General features: G+C 36.8%; 1 protein-coding gene and 1 pseudogene across 1 annotated transcript in view; both read right to left on the bottom strand.

Annotated features, from left to right (window-relative positions):
• PCDH15 (protocadherin related 15) overlaps window positions 1-27,657 on the bottom strand; it is a 1,036,870-nt gene that overhangs the window by 72,065 nt on the left and 937,148 nt on the right. The window contains exon 27 of the mRNA XM_070780422.1: window positions 2,361-2,576. Within this exon, the coding sequence (XP_070636523.1) occupies window positions 2,361-2,576 (216 nt within the window). The remainder of the gene's footprint in view (window positions 1-2,360; window positions 2,577-27,657) is intronic.
• On the bottom strand, window positions 18,712-19,692 carry LOC109578945 (quinone oxidoreductase-like; annotated as a pseudogene).

Raw genomic sequence — 27,657 nt, 5'->3', positions numbered from 1 at the left:
AGGCTGATTCTTAGGAAGGAAGGAGGGCCTAGAAGCAGTGATGTTGTGCAATGAGGATCCTACTCTCCCAGCAGGTAGTATGAAGGCTGACAAGAACAGAAAAAAATACAAACAAAAGCTTCTGCTTGAGGAGGCAGGAGCAGAAGTAGTGTCCTCAGGGGAGAATCAGATTTGCACTAAGCAAGAAACTTTTATCAAAGTTAACAACTGTATCTTCATTCACTCTTACTAAATTTTTTCAATGATTTCCCATAAATTTTAGGGGAAAAGTTCCAATATTTTCCATAAGTTCTACACCTTATATATTTCCATCTCCAGCCCTGTCTCATTCACTTTCCCTCCCTCACTCTGCCAAGCTGAGTAAATATCTGTCAGTTGAGAACTGTCACGATTTCCCTTCCTTCTTGGTTCTGGCACTTGTTGCTTTCTTTGCATAAGTCATTTCTCTCCATGTCTTCCTTCTCTTTTCCAAAAGGATTTCAGATTTTATCATAAATGCCTTATGACCTGATATGAAGAGCCGACTCATTGGAAAACACTCTGATGCTGGGAAAGACTAAGAGGAGAAGGGAGAGACAGAGGATGAGATAGTTAGATGGCATCATTCACTCAATGAGCATGAATTTGAGCAAACTCGGAGATGGTGAAGGACAGGGAAGCCTGGTTTGCTGCAGTCCATGAGGTTGTAAAGAGTCAGACATGACTTAGTGACTGAACAACAACATATTTTGCTAGGAAGATTTCCTTGGATAAATATTGTGATTTACAAATATATCACATTATGATTATTTTGAATTGAATCTTTCTAAATATGTTTTGGAAAGTTTTAGAGGTATATCTTAAATTTCCATACTATAGTGTATAGAGTCCAAATAAACAAATTTAACATTGCTTATGTACATATCATATAGATAACTTATATAGTTATATTCTATTTATGTTCTTACAATATTTTAATTATACTTAGTGTAGTAGCCTTATTATTCAGCCTTAACAGGAAGAGAAATGACAATATGACTTTATATAAGGTTTACAGTCTTACTTTGATTTTAGAAAATCTATGCCAACCTTAATACTTTGCATATCAAAAGCTTTTTTTCCCCTTACATTGGCCTTTGTTGTAAACAAGAATGTTCTGGCCTTCATATCCATCATAATCATGGTGATTGGCTTTCACCACTATCGAAGAAGAAAAATATTTGATTTATGTTGCATCTGAGTGAGTGAAAGTTGTTCAGTTGTGTCTAACTCTGTGCGACCCCCTGGACCGTCCATGGAATTCACCAGACCAGAATACTCGAGTGGGTAGCCTTTCCCTTCTCCAGGGGATCTTCCCAACCCAGGTCTCCCGCACTGCAGGTGGATTCTTTACCAGCTGAGCCACAAGGGAAGCCCAAGAATACTGGAATGGGTAGCCTTTCCCTTCTCCAGTGGATCTTCCCAACCCAGGAGTGGAACCAGGGTCTCCAGCATTGCAGGTGGATTCTTTACCAACTGAGCTGTTGCATCTATTTGTTGTTTAATCTTGTCCTGATAACTAAATGAGAACAGTGGAAATTGAAGATTTAATAAAGTATAAACAGCAAAAGAAAAATTATATTGGATTCAGTCTTTATGTGACAAATATTTCCAGTAACAATGATATTTATAACTTTTACTGGTTTTATCAGAAAAAAAGTCTAATCTACACTTCTAAAGTAGCAATTCCATATGATAGATGCTTTGGTGTTGAGTATTTTGAATAAATGTCAATATCAGACTCTCCTTGGTAATAACCTACCACTGAGCTTGTGTACAGCCCAAGATACAGAATAGAAAAATGATTATTGACTGAAGCCAAATATATTGATAGTTTAGTCAAGGGTCGCCAATGTCATCAAAGAGGAGTTTGGTAAAAGAAGGAGATCACTTCTGCTGGAACATAAATTTGCTCTAATACATTTTTTGTTTCCTTAATTATAAAAGGCCTAAAAGTAATTTAAATAGTAATGAAAGTTTCATACATTTTAATTTCTACAGCACAACTCTGTGAAGCATTTAAAACCTCTAAGTAGCTCCGGCCAACTTTATATTAAAAATGAGATCTTCAGACCAAACAGAAAACCAGTGCTTAAGACAATGCTGTCACATTCATATTCAAAAACAATATGATTAATTTCTGAAATGTCAAAAAAATAAACCAGCATAAAGCTCTAATTTTTTAATATCCTAAACTATATGTAGTAACAACTTGGATGAAAGTTAATCACATTGATGTTTTAGAAAACCTATTTCCAATATTTAAAAGTTCTAGGTGTTAAAACGTTAACCCCTGGCTAGTACTGCACATACCCCCTTTTTCTGAAGTTTCATCTACTCACCAGAACATCTGCTTTGCCACTTAGTCCCTTCCCATAGTTGTCAGTTGCGATGACTTGAAATTTAAAGTAAGACCGCCTCATGTTATGGAAGAGCATAGCCGTTTTGATAAGCCCTGTGTATGCTTCCACCACGAATCCTTCCTTTCCTTCTTTAATTGGTGGTATTATGAGTCTGTATGCCATGGCACTATAATTGCCAGTATCTTTATCAGTCGCCTAGGAGGGGGAAAGCACAGGTTATAAATAAGCCGGAAAAAAATAACCTTTATGAAAGAGCTTATTTCTGGTTGCAAGACTTCTGTTTCTTGGGTAACAACACAATAAAGCCCTCCTAAAGTTATATTTTTCTAGGTACCATTATATGGATGCATAGACTTTGTATGCATAGGGTTGAACAACTGTTATGAGAAGGATAATGACTACTGAACTGTGAATACAAGGCACAGAGATGCTAACTCAGTCCCACTGATGAACCAAGTGTGTTGATTGGCATGTTTAATGGGATCAGCACTGGGCTGAGACCCAAATCGGTTTAAGGATGGGACTGTGTACCTAACCATTGTCTTGTGTAGTAGGCATAGCATGCAATTGTGTTTTTGATCTATTTCCTAAAAGGAAAAAAAAAAAAATTAAAGTTATGCACTAAAATATTTCAGATGACACCAGGACAGTATTCAGAACTTTTATAAGTCTAGAGTTACATCAAGAGATCCTGATTAGTAAATGCCATATCATAAGAGAGTATTAGAATACTAATGCAGCTTCTTTTTTCATCAGTTTGTGTCCTGATTAACCAGATTTGTCCCTGGTTGTAGGTGCTTATGATCTACATGTTAAAGTTTCTTCACACTTAGAAATTAAAAAGAAATAGTTGCTTAGTGTGTATATATATATATATATATATATATATTTTTTTTTTTTTTTAATAAAGTTGGGAGCATAGTAATATTAGCCTGGCTCTTTTGTTTCTACTTCAGGGAAATTTTTCAGACTGCCAATTTGTCACACAGAAACATCTGAAAGAGGAATGGTGGATATGATAGTTTTAGTGAATGTGTGTATAGTCTGCAATTTTTTTATTGAACTCTATATTTATGATTTGTACATGTTTTGTGCCAGTTTCTTGTACCTCAGTAAAGTTTCATTAATGGTAAAAAGTTTATCTCAAAGAAAATACTCATGTTAGTCATAAGTGAAAGAATATTTTTGAGGGATTCAGTTATCTTAAATTTGCTCCTAGTATATGAAAGAAATATCTTTGACTACTTAATCCAAACCCATTTTAATTTTAATTGGGAATGTTCTTTTTATTTCTTACGCTTACTTTGTTAAATTAATAAAAACTTGGGTTTAAAGCTTTAAAATAAACACTTTGATAATTATTTTTTCTTTCTGTTTTTTCTTTGTATAGTGATAACGTGACCTATGTTGGAATCTAATTCCTATTCCTCTAATACAGAAATGAAGCTCTGCCATTATGTAAAACACACAGGGCATTTAAAAAGATGAACTGGTAGTTAGAGCTTGTCCTATTCTAAAACTGAGATTTTTTAACTTGAATTTCAAGAAATATTTGATCCCAAAGGAAAGTATCTAAATTTTTTTACTTCAGGTTACCTTGTCTAGCAGAGTTATCCTGACATTTAAATTGTTAAGCACATATATAGAATTTAAAGTTAGAGATTCAAACTTTTGAATTTTGTGCTGAATCTCAACACACATTTTCTATGATTTACTATTATTATAATTATTTGTAGCCAAACTTTGCCACTTACTTTGTAGCCCTTGGCTTTTCAAGTTTAATACAAAATTCACATTTCATTTCCTTAGTCACGTTAGCCTCATTTCAAGTGTTCAGTGGCTTGTGACTACTGCATTGGACAGAGGACATTTAGAGCATTTCCATTATTGTCAAAAGTTCTGTTGGACAACACTAATATAAGTACTAGAATAATATATTCCTTGGAGAGTTTTATTTTTGTTAAATAAAATTTATTTTGTTAAACAAAATTATTTTTATAAAAATAAAAATCATTGTAATGATGAACCATAAATGCTTGATATCTGATATTTAATAACAATATTTAAAAATAAGAATAGTCAGATAATAATTATAATTAAAATTTAAATGCTACATATCTAGTATCACAAATAAAGTTATATAGCCTTGTATAAATTCACTAAAACTATCATATCCACCTTTCCTCTTTCAGATGTTTCTCTGTGACAAATTAGCAGTCTGAAACCTTAATATTTTAAAACAAACTCTGTAACACAGTAGAAAAGAACAGAAAAGGCAGTTACAGCAAAATCATTTTGATTGTTTTGATTGCTTTGTATATTAAGCTTCTTTGCACTGTTCTTACTGATTACTTCCAATTTCAATAAACATGTAATTTTGGTTTGCTGTATTGCTAATTTACTAAATTACTATAGTGGCATATTTTGCCTTAACAGATTAAGGTGTTTTTAAACATAACCTTCCTGAAACAAATAATCATTTAATGCACAAGTTTAGGTAACTCAGAAGTATCTTTTAAGCATAACTTTCCCTCATACATTAGGAGCAAATTACCGAAAATGAGATACAAAATTTTTAAAAAAAATCATGTTTACTGGACTATTTTTTTTAATTGAATGAAAGATTTTTTAAATTCTACAAAAGTTTCACACAGATTATTTTCTATAATCCCATCAGTTCAGTTCATTTCAGTTCAGTTGCTCAGTCATGTCTGACTCTTTGTGACCCCATGGACTACAACACACCAGGCTTCCCTGTCCGTCATCAACTCCCGGAGCTTGTTCAAACTCATGTTCGTTGAGTCAGTGATGCCATCCAGCCATCTCATCCTCTGTCGTCCCCTTCTCCTTCTGCCTTCAGTCTTTCCCAGCATCAGGGTCTTTTCCAATGAGTCAGTTCTTCATATCAGGTGACCAAAGTATTGGAGTTTCAGCTTCAGCATCAGTTCTTCCAATGAATATTCAGGACTAATTTCCTTTAGGATTAACTAGTTTGATCTCCTTGCAGTCCAAGGGATTCTCAAGAGTCTTCTCCAACATCACAGTTCAAAATCATCAATTCTTCAGTGCTCAGCTTTCTTTATAGTCCAACTCTCACATCCATACCTGACTACTGGAAAAACCAAAGCTCTAACTAGATGGACCTTTGTTGGCAAAGTAATGTCTCTGCTTTTTAATATGCTGTCTAATCAAATTGATCACATGGACCACAGCCTTATCTAACTCAATGAAACTATGAGCATGCCATATAGGGCCACCTGAGATGGACAGGTCATGGTGGAAAGTTCTAACATGGTCCACTGGAGAAGGAAATGGCAAACCACTTCAATATTTTTGCCTTAAGAAGCTCATGAACAGTATGAAAAGGCAAAACAAAACCAAAAAAAGATATAATTCCATAGTGACCCACTTTTTTCCCTTCTACTCCTACATAGGCCTTCTCTCCTTCCCCCTCCCCACTGGTAACCACTGGATTCTTCTCTGTATCTGTGAGTCTGCTTCTTTGGTGTTTTTAGTGTTTTTCAACTATATAAAACTACTGTCATATACATGCTATTTGTAATGGCTCCACTTAAAATTTCTGATTCTTGTAATAGATTTGCTCCTCTTTGGAATCTGAAAAGATCTCATTTCAGAATACAGTTATGAGGATAGTTGCCAGGATCATTAGCATTCTTTCAAATCTCTCACCTCTCTCTCACATTCAATTGAAACTAGCAAGTTAAAATGTGAATGATAAAAATTTTATAGGTACACTCAGTCAGTCAGTCAGTTCAGTCATGTCCGACTCTTTGCGACCCCATGACCCCATGAATTGCAGCACGCCAGGCCTCCCTGTCCATCACCAACTCTCGGAGTTCACTCAGACTCACGTTCATTGAGTCAGTGATGCCATCCAGCCATCTCATCCTCTGACTACTTATGACCATTTTAAAGGATTTTCAATTTTAACTTTGTCTATTTAGTTTTCAAAAACACATGGTTTTAGACCAAGACTTATATACAGTTGACCCTTGCACAACATGGATTTGAACTACAGAGGGTTCAGTTAAAGCCAGTGACTGAGGCTGGGTCAGACTTAAAATTAGCAACCAGTAAAGTGGCTGACTTTATTTTCTGGGCTCCAAAATCACTGCAGATGGTGACTGCAGCCATGAAATCAAAAGACACTTACTCCTTGGAAGGAAAGTTATAACCAACCTAGACAGCATAAAAAGCAGAGACATTACTTTGTCAACAAAGGTCCATCTAGTCAAGGCTATGGTTTTTCCAGTCGTTGTGTATGAATGTGAGAGTTGGACTATAAAGCAAGCTGAGCACCGAAGAATTGATGCTTTTGAACTGTGGTGTTGGAGAAGGCTCTTAAGAGTCCCTTGGACTGCAAGGAGATCCAACAAGTCCATCCTAAAGGAGATCAGTCCTGGGTGTTCAATGAAGGGACTGATGTTGAAGCTGAAATTCCAATACTTTGGCCACCTGATGCGAAGAGCTGATTCATTTGAAAACACTCTGATGCTGGGAAAGATTGAGGGCAGGAGGAGAAGGGGACGACAGAGGATGAGATGGTTGGATGGCATCACCGACTCAATGGACATGGGTTTGGGTGGACTCCGGGAGTTGGTGATGGACAGGGAGGCTGCAAAGAGTCGGACACAACAGAGTGACTGAACTGATCTGAACTGAAAATGTTCTTTAAAACACAAGGTCTATTTATGTTACTTATATAATGTTATGTTATTGCTGCTTTGGTGAGCTAACATTTATTGACCAATTATGATTGTGTAGAGGCTGTGTAAATACTTTTCATACATAACTTCATGTCATCTTTTCTACTGAGCAAGTTTTATTGCTATTAATTTATATGTGCAGAGATGGAGGCTCAGAGAAATGAGTGATTGGCTAACAATCATAAAGATGTGTGCTAGTTGCTCAGTCATCTCCAACTCTTTGAGATCCCATAGACTGTAGACCACCAGGCTCCTCCATCCATGGGATTTTCCAGGTAAGAATGCTGGAGTGTGTTGCCATTTCCTTCTCCAGGGGATCTTCCTGGCCCAGGGATAGAACCCAGGTATCTCACATTGCAGGCAGAATCTACTGTCTGAGCCACCAGGGAAGCCCTCACATCATAAAGATAGTTGATAGCAAAGTTGGGTAGATATTACATTAAAATCTATATTATAATCACTGCATTCAATGTGTCAGACTAAGTATCAGAACTAAAATTCCAGTGAAAACAACACTGAAAGCTAGATAATAAGGAAAGGAGTACATCAAGGCTATATATTGTCACCCTGCTTATTTAACTTATATGCAGAGTACATCATGAGAAACGCTGGGCTGGATGAAGCACAGGCTGAAATCAAGATTGCTGGGAGAAATATCAATAACCTCAGATATGCAGGTGACACCACCCTTATAGCAGAAAGTGAATAATTAAAGAGCCTCTTGATGAAAGTGAAAGAAGAGAGTCAAAAAGTTGACTTAAAACTCAACATTCAGAAAACTAAGATCATGGCATCTGGTCCCATCACTTCATGGCAAATAAATGGGGAAACAGTAGAAATAGTGACAGACTATTTTGGGGGGCTCCAAAATCACTGCAGATGGTGACTGCAGCCATAAAATATTCAAAAGCAAAGACATTACTTTGCCAACAAAGGTCCATCTAGTCAAGGCTATGGTTTTTCAAGTAGTCATGTATGGATGTGAGGGCTGGACTATAAAGCAAGTTGAGCGCCAAAGAATTGATGCCTTTGAACTGTGGCGTTGGAGAAGACTCTTGAGAATCCCTTGGACTTCAAGGAGATCAAACCAGGCAACCTTAAAGGAAATCAGTCCTGGATATTCATTGGAAGAACTGATGCTGAAGCTGAAACTCCAATACTTTGGCCACCTGATGTGAAGAACTGACTCATTGGAAAAGAGCCTGATGCTGGGAAAGATTGAAGGCAGGAGGAGAAAGGGATGACAGAGGATGAGATGGCTGGATGGCATCACTGACTCAATGAACATGAGTTTGCATAAACTCTGGGAGTTGGTGATGGACAGGGAGGCCTGGCATGCTGCAGTCCATGGGGTTCGGAAGAGTCGAACATGACCGAATGACTGAACTGACTGACTGAACTGAAAAGATCTTAATAATTTTTCCTAAACATATCAAGGAGATAGGAAGAAAATAAGTATGAAGGTCAAAATCTAAATGAAAACAAGAATCTAGACAGTTTAGTACTGATAGTAAGTTCACTACAGGGTTTCTGTTGATCCAAGAAAACTTAAAGTTTAACTTATGAGGTCTTGAGTGGCTCAGAGAATAGGAGGCAAGATCAAGGCCCACTCATAGACGTGAGTCTCATAAGCCTCCACTCTGAAGAAGGCTAAGTTCTCATTTTAAAGGTGGATGAGAAATTTATCTCCCCTTTCCAGCCACCACTGCCACTGCCACCCAAAACTAAAAAGAAAACTGCCTGGTTAAACCCTGATGTTGAATGCAGTGGAGAAAAAACAGAAAGCAAAGAAACCCAAACTTTACTGAAACTCAGTCTATAACCAACACAAGCCTTCATCAGCATTTACAACCTTTATTCACACACCACGATTTCCTCAACTCAAGGATAAATCATAATGTTATCAATTTGTAAATTCAGTGGTCCTGAACTCTACCTGAATAAACCGAAGAACCACAACTGAGAATTTTATTTTTAATGATAACAGTCTAGTTTTCTCACAGAAGCAAACACTTTTTTAAAAAAGTTATCTACAATCTATGCCTCAAGTAATTCTAACAAATAAACTCCAAGAAAGATGAAAAGTTAGAGTCAGAGAGTTCTCAAAATGAACAGGAAACCAAGTATCATGAAAAGAGAGCCCATTGAGATAGAAAATCAAAGTCATACCCACAAAGGCTTTAGATATGTGAATTTGGAAAACAGTATAATGTAAATGTTCAATATGTTTCATTAAATAATATATATTTTTTAAAATATAAATAAAATTAGATTAGTTGAACGTAGGTAAAATGTATCTTCTCGAAGTAAGAAAATAATAACTGAAATAAAAAACTCATAGATGAAGTTGTTAGAAGCTTAGGCATATGGCACAAGAGTATTAGTGTACTGAATGACAGAGCAAAAATTAGATTTCACATATTCTAGAGGATTAAGAACCAGATTGGAAGGAAATACTTTGCCTAAGATATTGTTAGTGAACTCAGGTTTAAATAGAGTAAAATAGCCAAGAGGTATTTTTTTAATAAATAAATTATTAGGAATATAAACTGCATTGTTTCCATAAAAACTGGAAAACATTCATAGAAATAGTCTATGAAAGGGAAAAAAATAAAAATTATAAATCTACTCCATCGTTTTTTTTAGATTGTAATAAGGGGGCATATAACAAATTTGGCTAAACTAACATCTAAAAGTTAAATCTGATCTATTGTGAAAATTCTAAATGAATCAAATTTACTAAAGAATCAATGCCATTTTATTTATTCCATCAGCTCCTTTATAATAAAAAACTTATATTGGATTCCTGACACAGCCATTATTATCTGGAAGAGGTGACACTGGAAGATTTGATTCACTGACTTTCGTGAGTTTCTCTTTATGAGCAAAATCAGGAAAGTTATGTCTACAGCTGTTTTTAAAAATGAAAGTCAGAAATGAATATTATAATTATACTTGCTGTAATTAATTTTTAAATGAAAACTAGGACACAGAAAACCACTTAGGCATTTCTAAGACCTCATCTGGAAAGTTTAATGCACACAGGTGGCCAACATTAAGAGAAAATCACCAAATAATTGCTTCTATCATACAGGGGAGTAGGTGAGCACATTAATTTTCTCACAGCCTAAATAACTGTTCCCCTCTGTTGACTAAATGAATACTATGGATGCAGAAATATTAGTAGAATAATTAGTGATGTCCAGAGAACTTCCAAAGCCCATTAAAGTCCAATGATGCTAACTTTAATTTTTGCTTCTCAATTAGACCCCATTTTAACATTTAACATTGAAGGCTTACTCTCCCTGAAATTAGAGTGTAAATATTTTAGATTGTCAGGGTAAAAATACTCAAATCTCACATTACCACCAATGAATGTCAGCATGTCAAGCTGTTTGCAAGGAACAAAAAGAACAGAGCTTTGACTTAGACTAGTTGAACTTGGCTTCTGTATTTTTAGGAACTATAAAGAAACCTTCACTTTAAAGCCCTTAAAGGCTGTATGCCCAACATATACTAAATATAAACAAGGAAAGTGTCAGATAGATTGATCTATTTGGAAGGCTATTTAAGACTTCTGTAAAAACAACAGCAAAAAAGAGATGATAATTTTTTTTTAAGATTTTAAATAAGAAAGCTTAGTATTTGATTTTTTATAAGAATGTCAAAAAAGGACCACAGTCCAATAGAAATAATTCTTAATTTCAATAAGGACATTGATCCTTTAAGTATAAAGTAATTCAGAGATAGTCTAATGAGTAAATCACAACTCAATGTAGAAACAACTGTCTAAAAATGGTTTGTCATATCATGCAACACAGTATTACAGAATTTTCAGGGTTTATTATTATTATATCTAGAAATTGCCAAAATTTTCACCTAAGTTAAAGAGTGGTACCAAATAACACACAATAATATCTATTTGAAAAATTAAATAAAGAAACTGAAGATTAGCAAACTATTCCTTTTATATTTTTTTACAGTTATACACTGAAACATTCTGTATTACAGGAAGCATGAGAGTACAAAATAAGAATGTCTTTCATTTACATAATAATTGAAGCATTGTTTCAGTTTTAGTTCCATTCCCTTGTAAAATATTTTGGAAAATAAATATTATCTCAAAAATAACTTGTTCTTTTCCTCATCATTGGTAATATAATGTGATCATATATTCTTCAATGATGCTTTGAAATGAACTCTGAAATCATTTTTTCTAACTTCTCATTCACGTGAAAAAGAAAGAAATTGCAGTCTACTCAATAGACATAGTATCAAAAGAAAATACAGGCACAATTTGAGCCCTCTATTTAAGAGAGGAAACTAACTTTTAAAGTTGATTTTGGATAAAAAAAAATGTGGATTTTTACAGAAAACTAACATATTAAAATTTTAAGAAATTTGTACTTTTGTAAGAATTCTTATTTTTTAAATTTTATTTTATTTAACTTTGCAATATTGTATTGGTTTTGCCATATATCAAAATGAATCTGCCACAGGTATACATGTGTTCCCCCTCTTCATCTTGCAAATCCTAAATCCTTCAGTATTCAAAGGAAATTTAATGACATATGCATTACCTCAAGCTTTCTGGTTCTTCCTTAGTTACATTACATTCAATCAATTTAAACCAAATTTAGTATCTTCTCAGCTGTCACCCTCTAGTCCTTCCTCTGGCTACCATACTTGTTCCTCCTCTGTCTTCTCTTCGCATGGTAAGGGTATTAGCTCATATGGATTGACTGAGCTAAAAATCTCAGTAGGGTCTTCAGCTGTCTCACCTCATCCCTTTCCTTTCTACTCCCAGTCCATCATCAAGCCTAATAAGTTCTACTCTGAAATATTTCTCACTTCAGTGACTATCCATCAAGCTGACATTGCCCAATTTCAGGCTCTCCTGTTTCATTTTTAAATTCAACAATAGCTTAAAAATGAATGATAGCTCCTGCCTCCTAGAAGATGAAATTTAAGACAAGTCCATGAAATATTCCCAGTCTAATCCCAGTTTAACATTCCATTTTCTTGCTCTATATTTACTCTGTTTATATTTCTCCAAAACCAACCACATTACCTACTTTTTTTCCCTTCTGAACAATTTATGTTCTTTCATGATTTCAGTCGTTTGCACACATAGCTTCTTTTTTTTTTTTTCACACATAGCTTCTTATCACTTAAAATGACTCATGTCTGCTAGGCCATATTCACTCCTGAACTACACTGTTGCACATGTGTGTGGGCATGTACATACACACACATATTGAATATATGGTACTAAAACAGCTTGCTGCTGCTAAGTCACTTCAGTCGTGTCCGATTCTGTGCGACCCCATAGACGGCAGCCCACCAGGCTCCCCCGTCCCTGGGATTCTCCAGGCAAGAACACCGGAGTGGGTTGGCATTTCCTCCTCCAATGCATGAAAGTGAAAAGTAAAAGTGAAGTCGCTCAGTCGTGTCCGACCCTCAGCGATCCCATGGACTGCAGCCTACCAGGCTCCTCCATCCATGGGATTTTCCAGGCAAGAGTACTGGAGTGGGGTGCCATTGCCTTCTCGGCTAAAACAGCTTATAAGACTGCTTTTCTGAAGGGTATCCCCTAGGGAGTGCTGCATGTTTTCAGTAGTATATTTTATATATTTTTAGTACACTTTTTACCTTGGCATATTCTACTATTTAATTATGTCTTCATTACACATAAACTTTGTTTCCATTTATATCTTTTATTATGGAATAATGTCCAGTTAATGGTCTAATAATATTTGGCTGAAATATGAATATAATATCAGAGATTAATATTTAGAAGTGATGGATATGCTTAGGTCTACCACTTAATGGCCATATGAATGCGGGCAAACAATTCTCTAGAGTTTAGTTCCTCATTATAAATGAGTAAAATAGGACATGCTGAATAGGTTGGCTGTGAATATTCACTGAGGTATAAAATGCAGTGCCTGGTATGAACAATCGAGTTTAGTTCGTTCTTGCCAACTTTGCTATGAATACTCTGGAGCTTTCTAGCTTATCTCTTCTATTTCTTATTACCTCTTGTACATTGACAAACACATTACTTTCTATCTTTTGTACTTGGCTGTATATTCACTGGGAGCAGGGCTATTTTCTAATTCATCTTTGTATTTCATAATCCCCATTGGCCAATGCCACTACTTTAAAAATTTAAATTTAAAATATATTTTTGCTCAATTCCTTTGAACATAATTTTTAAAGGTGTTTTTGTTCTCATCATTAGATTACTTAACACAGTATGTCCTTAATTTGTGAATTAATTTGGACCACTTGTTCCACAAAAAGATTTGAGTATCTTTTTGTTTAAACATCATGACATATATTTTTACAATATTAAGGTAGAATTAATGTTAAAAGTTACATAACAGCACTCTTCATTCATGCAAAAATGTTTAGCATATGAATAATGTATAAGAAGCCTACTTGTCCTTCAATTAACTCTAATATAAAGTCAGGGGATAGCCAAGCATTTGAAAATTAAATCAGAATGTTTAACTCTATTCATTCTATTTGGCAATGTTTTATTGCCTAATAAGAAATCAACAAGCACAAACTAAAAGCTTTACTACGAAAAGAAAAACCTTTATTGTCACTTTACAGGAAAAAACGTATGTCAAGGGAAAATAGAATTCAATTTATAAACCTTTTACCTTGGAAAATAAATTTAGAACTTTCAAAAATATATTGAATTTAAAGTGCTGTGATAAAACTAATGGACACCAAAAGAAAAGCTTTTGAATTGTTAAAGGGACACTAAAGTAAAGAAGAGTGTATTTACAGATTGCAATGGTGCTATTTGGACATGGCATGACAATGAAACCTGTCTCCTTGAATATATATGTTGAAATATTTTAACATGAAAGGCACATTCAACAAAAGACATTGGTCTCTGAAATGGTCTTCTTTTAATGTTTTTGGTAGTGTTTTAGAACTCTTTCTCTCCACACACACACACATATATACACAGGTACATATATATGTATATTTTTCTACTTTATAAAATGATGAATTTTATGTCCATATTCCCATCTAACAAGTTTGCTAAGAAAAAGACAAAAAAAAAAAAAAAAAAAAGCTGTAAAACCAAACTAAAATTCCTATAAAATAGTCTTTGTTGAATGAAATTCTAAAGTGAATTGACCCCAAAATGATATGTTATAAAACATAGTGGCCAATGGTAAATTTTCATCTAGAGATTATACAGCAAAAGGTTAGTATTCCCAAAGCTTGTTTTCGGAACAGCTTTATTCTTTGAGAAACATGGATAGGATAGTGTAAATTTATCAACATAATTTTACAAAATTATTAAAGTATCTTTATTTTTACTTCCTTTATAAAATTTCCTGTCATTTCTGTCTAATTATTCTTAGTCTGTGTTATTTATAAATGTAAAATGTAATAAATGGCCAATAATAATTTATAATGTGCCTAATATATAAAATATTTTATTACTTCTTGCTTGTTAGAGAAATACCAGAAATGCAAATTAATAAAGGAATATTAAAAACTCTACAATGTCATCCATTCATTGTTATTATTAATATCTTTATATACGTCCTTCTGGGCTTCCCTGGTGTCTCAGAAGGTAAAGAATCCGCCTGCAATGTGGGAGACCTGGGTTCGATCCCTGAGAGGAAAATCCCCTTGGAGCAGGGCATAGCAACCCACTCCAGTGTTCTTGCCTGGAAAATCCCCAGGGACAGAGAAGTCTAGTGGGCTTCTAGACACAAGACAAAAAGTCTAGTCTTGTGTCCACGGGGTCACAAAGAGTCAGATGTGACTAAGCACAGCACATATGTCCTTATATATTTACAATATATATACAAAGTATATATATATATTTATACACACACACACATATATAGAATGTATATACACACACATATATTCATGTATGTAGACTGTACATACACTGTATATAGAACGTATATATACAATGTATATAGGATGTTTGTGTGTATATATATACATATATGCACATATATACAGAATGTATTATTACACACATATATACACTTTCTGTAACCAAGGGCATGCCATCTTTGTGACTTTATAGCCTAGTATTCTCAGTCATTAATCAGACATTCAGAATTTTCTTTATTTCAAACAAAAGAGAGTATATCCAGATAAGCATAACATTAAGAGTAGGATAAAAGTTATGATAATCAAGTAAAATTATTAACAAACAGAAAAAAATCTATAAATTGTTTTAAAACAATTTATCCGTTCTATATACAGTGTATGTTCAGTCTACATACATGTATATATGTGTGTGTATATACACCTCAGAGAGCATCAAAGTTAAAGTTTGAAAGACATTGAAAGTGAAAGTGTTATTCCCTTAGTCATGTTTGACTCTGTGAGCCCATGGACAGTAGCCCACAAGGCTCCTCTGTTCATGGAATTCTCCAGGCAACAATACTGGAGTGCATAACCATTCCCTTCTCCAGAGCATCTTCCCTCTGGAATTGAACTCAGGTTTCCTGCATTGCAGGCAGATTCTTACTGACTGAGCCACCAACAAAAACTAGATAGCATTTATTCATAATAAAATTGTTAGCTTTGTTTGTGTGGTCCTACGTTTGTTTTAGCCAAAAAATAGCACTGGCCAACCTGCCTTTAACCTAACTGCCTTTGACTAGCTTTTCACTTTCCACTTCCCTGCATTGGAGAAGGAAATGGCAACCCACTCCAGTGTTCTAGCCTGGAGAATCCCAGGGATGGGGGAGCCTGGTGGGCTGCCGTCTATGGGGTCGCACAGAGTTGGACACAACTGAAGTGACTTAGCAGCAGCAGCTTTCTCTAATCTAAATAGTTCTCTAGCCAATGAAGAACTGGCACTGGCAATGATTGAAGTCATTAAATGTAGGTTGACTCTCAGCACTGAAAAAGAGTAATGAATAGAAGATTATACTCAAGAAAGATCTAGGAAAACATGAAAAATAATCTGAAGGTTGTAACCAGTGTCCTTCTTTAGGCTAAGCACTTTATGAATAGAGTATCATTTAATTTTCTTAACTCTGGTGGCAGAAAGAAACAAATTCATTCTGTAAATGGCATTCCAAACCGTGGAGGACCCAGTTGTTGCTGTTTGGTCACTAAGTCCTGTTCAACTCTTTGTGACCCCACAAACTATAGCCCTCCAGGCTCCTCTGTTCATGGGATTTCCCAGGCAAGAAAAGTGGAGTGAGTTGCCATTTCCTTCTCCAAGGAATGTCCCTCACCCAAGGATCGAACCCATGTCACCTGCATTGGCAGATGGATTCTTTACCACTGAGCCATCAGGAAAGCCAGAGGACCTGCTAAATGACCTCAAATCAAACAGTTCATAAGCAAAGCCTTTCATCTTTCACTCTATGTCTCATGTAGGATTTGCCATCAGACTTGTACCTAGAGAAGTATGTGGTGAAGGTCATTTCTAGCTCCTTGCTTCAGAGACAGATAGCCCCTGTACTAAACCAATAAATTTCATTAAAAATTGCACTTAACAGTTTTCATTTTTTTTCCCTTCTGTGAAGATACTACCAAGGTTCAGTAGGAATTAGATTAAGACAAGTAGCTTCATCTCTACACCTCTTTTTCAGAACAAAGCAGAACACAAACACTGGCAGGAAATGGAGTTGTCTTTGCTCTTATCCTGGTCTTGCTGCTCCATTAAATGACATGTTGAAAGAGAATTCAATATTTTAATTGCATTTGGTGTTAATCAGACCCTTATAAATGCAGGTGAGATTACACATTTTTATTGTGTTCTTTTCCTTGTCTCATTAGTTATCCCTAATTTCCATGATTGTTAACATAACATTGATATGTTCAGGAGGTGCCAGAAAAGATTATGTGTCAAGCCAGAGAAATGACTGCTTCATTTTTCAACTTTTTAACAGAGAGTTCATTTTATAATATTGAAAGATAAATTTTTGCAGTTCAGACTTTTCTATTAATACTTTTTCTTTGAAAAATAGGTTTTTTTGACTATGTCTATCTCTAAGGGGGGAATTTAAGGGATTTCCTTAAGACTCTGAAATTGCTAGTCTTTTCAAGTTTGGGGCTTTTTTTAAGGTGACTTTAGTACCCTCTTACAGAAAAAGCCTATTTTAAAAATTTTACAGATTTCTTGATTATGCTTCTATTTTTTCTATGAGAACTTCAAGGCTTTTTTCCATTTCTCAGATGTATGTTAATTGCTGAAGATAAGCTCACCCAATTTTGTGGTTTGCTAAGGACAAGAACACAGAACAAAAAATCAATATGGCCTTTTGAAAAATATACTCTTTTTTAAAGAACAATATAGAATTTATTGAAGTTACTGTATTATAACAAAGTCAGATCACTCATTAATTTAAATAAAAATACATGATCCCCATCCTACAAAGAGATAATTCTAACTTGAAGGTGAATCTCAGCAACTGAACAGCAGTAGCAACAGCAGTCAATAAGTATCTCCTTGGAAACTATGTACCTAATATCATATTATACTAAAGATAAGGTTGCTGACCTCACAGAATATATGAGTCATTAGTAATCAGTCAATTGCCTAGTGATTGTCATAAAATATTGAGGAATACTGGAAACTAACAAATGTCTATGCACATTGTTTATCTTGCCCTTCTGAGAGACTTGGAGAACTAGATGAGATTAGTTGGGAAAAGGGGTCTCATTTTGCCCAGAAAATCTTCAGAATCCAACATAGTTCTGGGCTAATCAGAGACTAAAGACTCTGTATAAGAAGTAGGTTTGAAAGTCAGGCAGTCTTATTTTAAAATTAGCATATTTTAGTCAAAAGTATGCAATTCATGATTAGCAGTCGGTTAGGAATTCCTGTAATGTCCTCTGATGCCAAATGACCACTAACATCCTATTTACTACTATGATGATTCCTTAATAAGAGGTAGAAGGCATATAGACATTTGACGGCTATAAAATAAATTGTAATCCAATGCCTATGATCTCTAAAAGTAAATCTTTTCTTCTTAAATATAAGAACTCACTGAATCAAATGAATGCTAATTAAAACAAATGTGGTATACATAAAACTGAGGTAAGATACCTCTTACAAGGGCTCCCCTTGTGGCTCAGCTGGTAAATAATCCACCTGCAATGCAGGAAACCCCAGTTCGATTCTTGGGTTGGGAAGATCCCCTGGAGAAGGAAATGGCAACCCACTCCAGTATTCTTGCCTGGAAAATTCTATGGATAAAGGGGAATGGTGGGCTATAGTCCAAAGAGTCAGACATGACTGAGTGACTTCACTTTCACTTTCACCTGAAATTTACACAGTATCTTAGGTTCAATTAGGGAAAAAAAAAAAAAAATTCAACTAGCAACAAACAAAATTTCTCTATGGGCTTCCTTTGTGGCTCAGCTGGTAAAGAATCTGCCTGCAATGTGGGAGACCTGGTTTGACCCCTGGGTTGGGAAGATCCCCTGGAGAAGGGAAAGGCTACCCACTCCAGTATTCTGGCCTGGAGAATTCCATGGCCTTCATAGTCCATGGAGTCGCAAAGAGTCAGACATGATTAAGCAATTTTCACTCATTTACTCAAGATACCTCTAATTACATAGGAAATTTATAAAAGGATTGATTATTTAAAGAGAAGACTCATTTTTCCAGTAGCGCCACTGAAGAATGACATCTTCCTGAACCTGGGCCATCTTCTCCAATGAATATTGGTTACAACCAACCAATTTCCATTATGGTTTGAAAGGCTGCTACAAACCACTGAAATTCCTCCTTGAATAGGGAGCAACTCCTATTATGCTATTAATAGATTACTTTGCCCTGGTGTCCTGTGGGTTTATTTCAATATGATCTCTGCAGATTCAAATTATAGCTCAGATTCACATTAGCTAACATTTCAGTAATCATATCAATTTCTTTTTCACCAACAGATTTCTTAATTTTATCAATATAGTTAGCTTCTTTGTGACTAAACACTTTGTCGGCTCTATTTTGCAAAACAATTTTTGTCTTTCTTCAGTACCAGCTGTGCCCCAGACCTTTAAGCCATTAGCTCTAACAGTTTGGCATGCTGTTATTCCAACTCCTCCACTAGCCCCATGAACCAGAACACTTTCTCTAGCTTGCACATGGGCACTGAGGAGCAGAGCTCAAAAAAGCAGCAAAATACGGGATACCAATGGCAGCTTCTTTTTTAAAACTCATTTTTCTGGCAGTTTGTAAACAGTGTAATCTCATACCAGAGCATAATCTGCAGAGTCCTCAGAGATCATGCTGGTAGTGAACATTCTGTCACCTTTCTAAGAGCAAATCAAACAAAGATCTTGGTGGTAAGGAACTAGAAATCAGTCTGGGATACCATCAGGTCTAACCCTGGCACATCTCCACCCCGTCTCGGTGGTAGAACCAGGAGGGACAAGTAAGGCGCCTGTGTCGGTAAGGGACACACGAAGTCCAACCAGGGAAGGAAAGCTTCAGTGGAAATTCTGTCTACACCCCCATCTAGAATTGGGGTGGGGAGGACGCTTCCGGTGGAAAGAAGCCATGGCTTTGGATGCCGCTTTTTCTCTCTCTTATATATGGGAGCTAGCAGTTCCAAAACCATTCCTTTAAAATGTATTTTAAAAAACAGCTGGGGCAAGTTTGATCCCCAGAGTTTAAAAAGGCATACCTGATCTTCTTCTGTGATACTGAATGACTACAGTATCCTTTGGAAGATGGGGAATGCTGGCCAGTTGAAGTCTCTCAATTACGATATTGTTTTACAACTAGATTGGTTCCATAGAAAACAAGAGAAATGGGTAGAAGTGATAAATGTGTTGCTCTTTTTCTCTCTGCAAGACACATGCCAGGCTTGTGTCCTAAGGATGCAGATTTGGGTGTAAAATCTTCAGTTGCCTCCTGTTCTTTTACTTTGCCCCTGTATCAGGGGCTCTCAACTGAACAGGCTGAGAATCAGGGCACCCTTTCAGGAGGGGTTGCCTCAATCTCGGTAAAAATTCACACAGCACCAATTGTGGTCAATACTATTGAGAGGATCCAAAAAATACATAGAAGCCTTTACGGGACTAACTTTACCTTATGAGCTTACTTGGAGAGATACAATGTATGTCTTGGGACAGACACTGATTCCTGACTCAAAAACTTGAGTTTTGGGGGAGGCTACTGCCTTCAGAGATGAATGGTTTGAGTGTGAGACAAGGGGAAAGAGCGAACACGAAATAGCCCTTCTTCCTGCTGGGAGCCAAACGGTTCCCATAACAGAGCCACTTTGCTGGATGTACTCTTGCAGGACTCAAGTGAGCATGTGCTAAGACTTTATATTATATTAGGTTGGCTGACATAGAAGAGGGAGAGAAGGAAACTCCTGATAAACTCCTTGTATAGACTACAGGAGGCTCTCCACAAGTTTACTGACATTGATCTCAAAATTACAGAGGGAGAAGTGATCTTAAAAGATAGATTTCTCTCTTAGTCAACTCCAGATATCTGCCATAAGTTACAAAAGCAGGCGTATGGACCAAATCAGTCTTTAGATAATCTGTTGAAACTGGCTCAGATGGTATATTATGGTAGAGAATATGAGGAGGAAAATAATAGGAAAAAAGAGCCAGGAAAAAGACTGAAGCCCCAACAATGGCTGATAGACATGCTCTGAAACAGCCTGAGAAAAATGCCCAGAGGAACCCAGGTGAAAAGGGATGGATTTGTTATTTCTGTGGAAAGGAGGGGCATCTCAAGTGGGATTGCCCTCAGGCATCTAAGCGATCCCCAGCTCCAGGTCCAGTCTGCAAGGGATCTTACTGGAGAAGAGACTGTCCTCTGAGGTGTAGGTCCCAGGGGTCAGACTCTCAAGACAATCAGGACTGAAGGTGCCCAGGGGTCCCCACACAAGCTCCTGTCCTAATCACACCCGAGGAACCCCAGGTATTAATAACTGTGGAGGGCTAGTCAGTCAATTTCTTTTGAACACTGGGGCAAATTTCTCCCTGTTTGCTAAAGCCCCTGGTCTGCTTTCCTCCCTATCCACTATCATAATGGGACTGTCTGGATGAGCCAAAGATTATTATGTCAGTCATCATTTAAGCTACAACTGGGACTCTGTGCTGTTTTCTCATGAGTTTCTAATCGTGCCAGAGTCTCCCTCACCCCTTCTGGGGAGGGATATACTGAACAAGGTCCAGGCCTCTATTTTTATGAATACGGAACCCACTTTTTCATGGAACAAACTGTAAATCCTAGAATGTGGACTGATGAAAAACTTTGGGTCGAGCACAAAATGCTGTTCCTATCTTTATCAAGCTCAATGACCCTCACCTATTTTCACTTCAAAAGCAGTATCCACTAAAGCCAGAGGTTAATGAATGGGCAAAATCTTACTGTACTGACTTCTCATGATGTAAGTGAGATCTTAAACTCTATAAAGTTCAGAGCAACGATGTTCCACATTTAAAGCTACTGTACCTCGATGGGTGTCAAAAGCTCTAAGAATAGAATATCACTTACACTGTTCCTAGAGATCCCAATCTTCAGAAAAAGTTGTAAAGGCTGATGGCATTATTAAAAGACACCTGTGTAAGCTAACTCAGGAAATACAAGACAGCTGGTTTACATTCTACCCATAGCTTTAATGAGGGCTCAAACTGCCCCTAAGAAGAAGGGACTGTCTCTCTGACAGACTGTTTTTGTGCACAGATATTGTCATAGATCCTGAAGCCTTAAAATTAAGTATGTGACTCAGCTTTTAGCTTTTCAACGGACATTACCAGGAGATTAACTCCTGAACCAGCCTTTGAGTCAAACAAGCTGGTGTTTGAGCCAGGAAATGAGATGGGCCTGAGAATCTATGTGGGCTTACTTCTGCTGATTCCAAAAGTCCTGAGTCTGCCATTTGACCCTCAAGACAATGCCTTCCTGTCCTGGGCTTTTTCCTATGCTTCATTCCACAATTGGTCTAATTGCTAGGTCTAAGGAGCACTCCCCTCCTCATCAATTGAAAGCTTCCCATGGTAGGTTTCCCCACTTTAAGGAAAGGACTTTCTTCAACTCTGTGATGACATCTAACAATCCTAAGATGGACTGATGTAACTATGGACATAATGTGGCTTTTAATTTTGGTTTTAACTTGGTTTAATGACTATTTCTCCTTACATCTGTAACTGTTTAATGGGGTTTGTTCTAACCGTCTGAAAGCTTTAAGTTACAAATGGTTGTCCAGGCTCCTACGAGTGCCATAACCTCCTCTAACTATTACTTGGATCAAAGACCCTCTGAGGGTGAGGAGAATATGTTGTCTCAACAATTTAGGGACCACACCTCTCAACAGGAAGTAGTTATGGAGCAAAATCGACACCCCTTTCCCTTGGCAACACAATTCTCCTAAAAGAAAAGGAGGAAATGAGAGAGTCAATTCCTAGACAGTTTGATAAGAGTCCAGTATCCCCGAGGAGGAGAAGGGAATCTGGGGCTCTCGAAGCAGAGATATGGGTCTGGAATTCTCAAGGAGGAGGAAAGGACAAATATTTCTTTTTTCTCTAAATTCCTTAGTCTTAGTCACATAAAATGTGTTTTTTTTTTTTTCTTTAAGCCTGGAACTGATGATTACACAACAAACAACTCAGTTTAAACTCTGTACTAGGGATTATATAACAACAATATATTCTGCTTGAGGACAGTTTCTCCTTGCTGAAAGTGAAGTCACTCAGTCGTGTCCGACTCTTTGCGACACCATGGGCTGTAGCCTACCAGGCTCCTCCATCCATGGAATTTTCCAGGCGAGAGTACTAGAATGGGTTGCCATTTCCTTCTCCAGGATATCTTACTGACCCAGGGATTGAACCCAGGTCTCCTGCATTGCAGGCAGATGCTTTACCTTCTGAATCAGCAGGGAAGCCTGGTGAAAACCTTCTGGCTAATTCTGTTATCTTAAAATCTAAATTATGGGAGTGGGTTTTGTAAGATCTTTACAACCTTGAGACATCCTTTTGATTTATTGTAATAACTAATTAAAGTATATAACTCCCTTGCTAACACTAGCAAGGGGAGCATTCTCCATCCCCTTCTGATGTCTATATCAGAAGTTTTCTCTGTCCCATTTCTTACTTTAATAAAACTCTGCTACACAAAAGCTCTTGAGTGATCAAGCCTGGTCCCTGGTCCCAAAGGTAAATCTTCTTTGGAGATCATGAATCCAACATAGTTCACCAAGCTATCATCAGCAAAGCTTTTGCCTGTGCTCATGTGTTTTGCAAAGGCTTAGCTGTCTGTCTCTTTTCTTTTCTTTTTTTTTTTTTTTAATTTAATTTTATTTTTAAACTTTACAATGTTGTATTAGTTTTGCCAAATATCAAAATGAATCCGCCACAGGTATACTTATGTTCCCCATCTTGAACCCTCCTCCCTCCTCCCTCCCCATACCCTCCCTCTGGGTCGTCCCAGTGCACCAGCCCCAAGCATCCAGTATCGTGCATCTAACCTGGACTGGTGACTCGTTTCATACATGATATTATGCATGTTTCACTGCTATTCTCCCAAATCTCCCCACCCTCTCCCTCTCCCACAGAGTCCATAGGACTGATCTATACATCAGTGTCTTTTTTGCTGTCTCGTACACAGGGTTATTGTTACCCTCTTTCTAAATTCCATATATATGTGTTAGTATAGTGTATTGGTGTTTTTCTTTCTGGCTTACTTCACTGTGTATAATAGGTTCCAGTTTCATCCATCTCATTAGAACTGATTCAAATGTATTCTTTTTAGTGGCTGAGTAATACTCTATTGTGTATATGTACCACTGCTTTCTTATCCATTCATCTGCTGATGGACATCTAGGTTGCTTCCATGTCCTGGCTATTATAAACAGTGCTGCGATGAACATTGGGGTACACGTGTCTCTTTCCCTTCTGGTTTCCTCAGTGTGTATGCCCAGCAGTGGGATTGTTGGATCATAAGGCAGTTCTGTTTCCAGTTTTTTAAGGAATCTCCACACTGTTCTCCATAGTGGCTGTACTAGTTTGCATTCCCACCAACAGTGTAAGAGCGTTCCCTTTTCTCCACACCCTCTCCAGCATTTATTGCTTGTAGACTTATGGATCGCAGCCATTCTGACTGGCGTGAAATGGTACCTCATAGTGGTTTTGATTTGCATTTCTCTGATAATGAGTGATGTTGAGCATCTTTTCATGTGTTTGTTAGCCATCTGTATGTCTTCTTTGGAGAAATGTCTATTTAGTTCTTTGGCCCATTTTTTGATTGGGTCACTTATTTTTCTGGAGTTGAGCTGTAGGAGTTGCTTGTATATTTTTGAGATTAGTTGTTTCCCATTGCTTTATTTGCTATTATTTTCTCCCATTCTGAAGGCTGCCTTTTCACCTTGCTAATAGTTTCCTTTGTTGTGCAGAAGCTTTTAAGTTTAATTAGATCCCATTTGTTTATTTATGCTTTTATTTCCAATATTCTGGGAGGTGGGTCATAGAGGATCCTGCTGTGATGTATGTCAGAGAGTGTTTTGCCTATGTTCTCCTCTAGGAGTTTTATAGTTTCTGGTCTTACGTTGAGATCTTTAATCCATTTTGAGTTTATTTTTGTGTACGGTGTTAGAAAGTGTTCTAGTTTCATTCTTTTACAAGTGGTTGACCAGTTTTCCCAGAACCACTTGTTAAAGAGATTATCTTTAATTCATTGTATATTCTTGCCTCCTTTGTCAAAGATAAGGTGTCCATATATGCGTGGATTTGTCTCTGGGCTTTCTATTTTGTTCCATTGATCAATATTTCTGTCTTTGTGCCAGTACCATACTGTCTTGATAACTGTGGCTTTGTAATAGAGCCTGAAGTCAGGTAGGTTGATTCCTCCAGTTCCATTCTTCTTTCTCAAGATAGCTTTGGCTATTCGAAGTTTTTTGTATTTGCATACAAATTGTGAAATTATTCTTCTAGCTCTGTGAAGAATACCGTTGGTAGCTTGATAGGGATTGCATTGAATCTATAAATTGCTTTGGGTAGTATACTCATTTTCACTATATTGATTCTTCCAATCCATGAACATGGTATATTTCTCCATCTATTAGTGTCCTCTTTGATTTCTTTCACCAGCCCGTAAATATGATTACACAATTTTAAGGTCCAAATTTTATCTCTCTGTCTTATAGTTTTGAATTTTGAAACCAAGAACCGGATAATCTCATATTATTTTTCAAACCAACTTGCATTGTCTTCACTAATCCTATCTTTGAGACCCAACCTACCATGTTTGATTACTGGCATTCCTCAAAGCCACCGATAACATGGTGTCCCATCCTCCCAAAATAAGCTTTCCTGCTAAATATCATTAAAAAACCTACATGGCTTTGTTTCACTAAGAATTAAAGTTAGGTAATTCCTTATTATTAACTATAACTATCAGATCAGATCAGTCGCTCAGTCATGTCCGACTCTTTGCGACCCCATGAATCGCAGCACGCCAGGCCTCCCTGTCCATCACCAACTCCTGGAGTTCACTCAGACTCACGTCCATCGAGTCACTGATGCCATCCAGCCATCTCATCCTCTGTCGTCCCCTTCTCCTCCTGCCCCCAGTCCCTCCCAGCATCAGAGTCTTTTCCAATGAGTCAACTCTTCACATGAGGTGGCCAAAGTACTGGAGTTTCAGCTTTAGCATCATTCCTTCCAAAGAAATCCCAGGGCTGATCTCCTTCAGAATGGACTGGTTGGATCTCCTTGCAGTCCAAGGGACTCTCAAGAGTCTTCTCCAACACCACAGTTCAAAAGCATCAATTCTTCAGTGCTCAGCCTTCTTCACAGTGAGAAAAATATAAGCTCCTCCAGTTTGCCCAGAATTATTTTGTATCTTACAAGAAAAATAGCTTGAATTACCAGAAAGATGAATAACTTTCTCCTTTTTGCCTTTTATGAATTTAGAGCTTTTAAAACTTTATTTTTCAAATTATATCTCTAGATAGAATCAGAATTGAGATCAAGAAATAGAGCATTATCAGCCCCTCATCCCCCTACCTCCCAGCCAAAAAAAATAACTGTTCTGATTAATTTTTCTTATTTTTGGAGATTATATAAATGGACTTAAATAAATTGTGTGTGTGAGTGGGTGTTTTTTTTGTATGAATTCATTTGCTCACATGTATTAATGTATGTACTGTTGCTGGACACTGAAATATTTTGCAGATTTTTGATATTTAAAATAATTAACATATCTATAAATAGTGGATTTTTTTTTTTTTTACATATCTCTTATGAACATCTGTATACAGTTTTACTGGGCAAAACCTTAGGAGGTGAAATAATTAATAGAGGATATATTTATGTTCACACATAGTGAAGTGAAGTGAAGTTAAAGTCACTCAGTCTTGTTTGACTCTGACCCCATGGACTGTAGCATGTCAGGCTCCTCTATCCATGGAATTCTCCAGGCAAGAATACTGGAGTGGCCATTTACCTCTCCAGGTGGTCGTCCAAACCCAGGGTTTGAACCTGTGTCTCCTGTGGCTCCTGCATTGCAGGTGAATTCTTAACCATTTGAGCCACCAGGGTAGATGATGTCAAACCATTTTCCAAAATACTGTATTAACTTATATATCATCAGCAATATTTGAGAATTCTAGATGTTTTGAAATTTGGTTTTGTCTTTTTTATTTTAGCTATCCTGATGAGCAAGTGGTGATTTCATACTGTTTATTCTATAATTCCCTAGTGGTTAATAAAATCAGATGCCTCTTTATACACTTTTTGCTGATTTTTGTCTTTATGCAGTGTCTATTCCAGTCTGATTCCTATCTTTTTTGTCTTGAGCTCTTTGTTTTGCTTTCACTCATCCATTTGATATTGACTTGTAGCCGGAGATCCAACCAGTCCATTATGAAGGAGATCAGTCCTTGGATTTCTTTGGAAGGAATCATGCTAAAGCTGAAACTCCAGTACTTTGGCCACCTCCTGTGAAGAGTTAACTCATTGGAAAACTCTGATGCTGGGAGGGATTGGGGGCAGGAGAAGGGAACGACAGAGGATGAGATGGCTGGATGGCATCACTGACTCAATGGAAGTGAGTCTGAGTGAACTCCGGGAGTTGGTGATGGACAGGGAGGCCTGGCGTGCTGTGAGTCATGGGGTCGCAAAGAGTCAGACATGACTGAACTGAACTGAACTGAATTCTCAGATATACAGTGATTTATATACTAACCAATGTAAACTATATTCTCTTTATGTACATAGTCTTGCTCCAGGCCTGCTGGTTTGCATTAATGTAAATTCATCAGAATTATTAGGGAGAGTCATCCATTCTTTGTGACTTATTTGAAAATAAATTTTCTTCATAATATATTTTATGGAGATCTAGTACTTTACCCTTCTTATCGGCAGTACTAATAGGTAATTCAAAATTAAATTGTATTAGAGTGGTATGAATAAAAACATTTTTTAAAGCTAATTTTTTGCTAGGATTGGTGTTACAGGTCAGCGGTATCAGGTCAGTACAACACAAAATCAAATGGAGGTTTAAAAAATTTCAGGACAATATGACAAAAGTAACACTTATTTGTCTGAATTATCATTGAAATTAT

Source organism: Bos indicus, chromosome 26, assembly GCF_029378745.1.
Source record: "Bos indicus isolate NIAB-ARS_2022 breed Sahiwal x Tharparkar chromosome 26, NIAB-ARS_B.indTharparkar_mat_pri_1.0, whole genome shotgun sequence".
In the NCBI taxonomy this organism is placed as follows: Eukaryota; Metazoa; Chordata; class Mammalia; order Artiodactyla; family Bovidae; genus Bos; species Bos indicus.
Note: the sequence above shows the minus strand (reverse complement) of the source record. Positions and strands in the feature narration are given on the sequence as shown.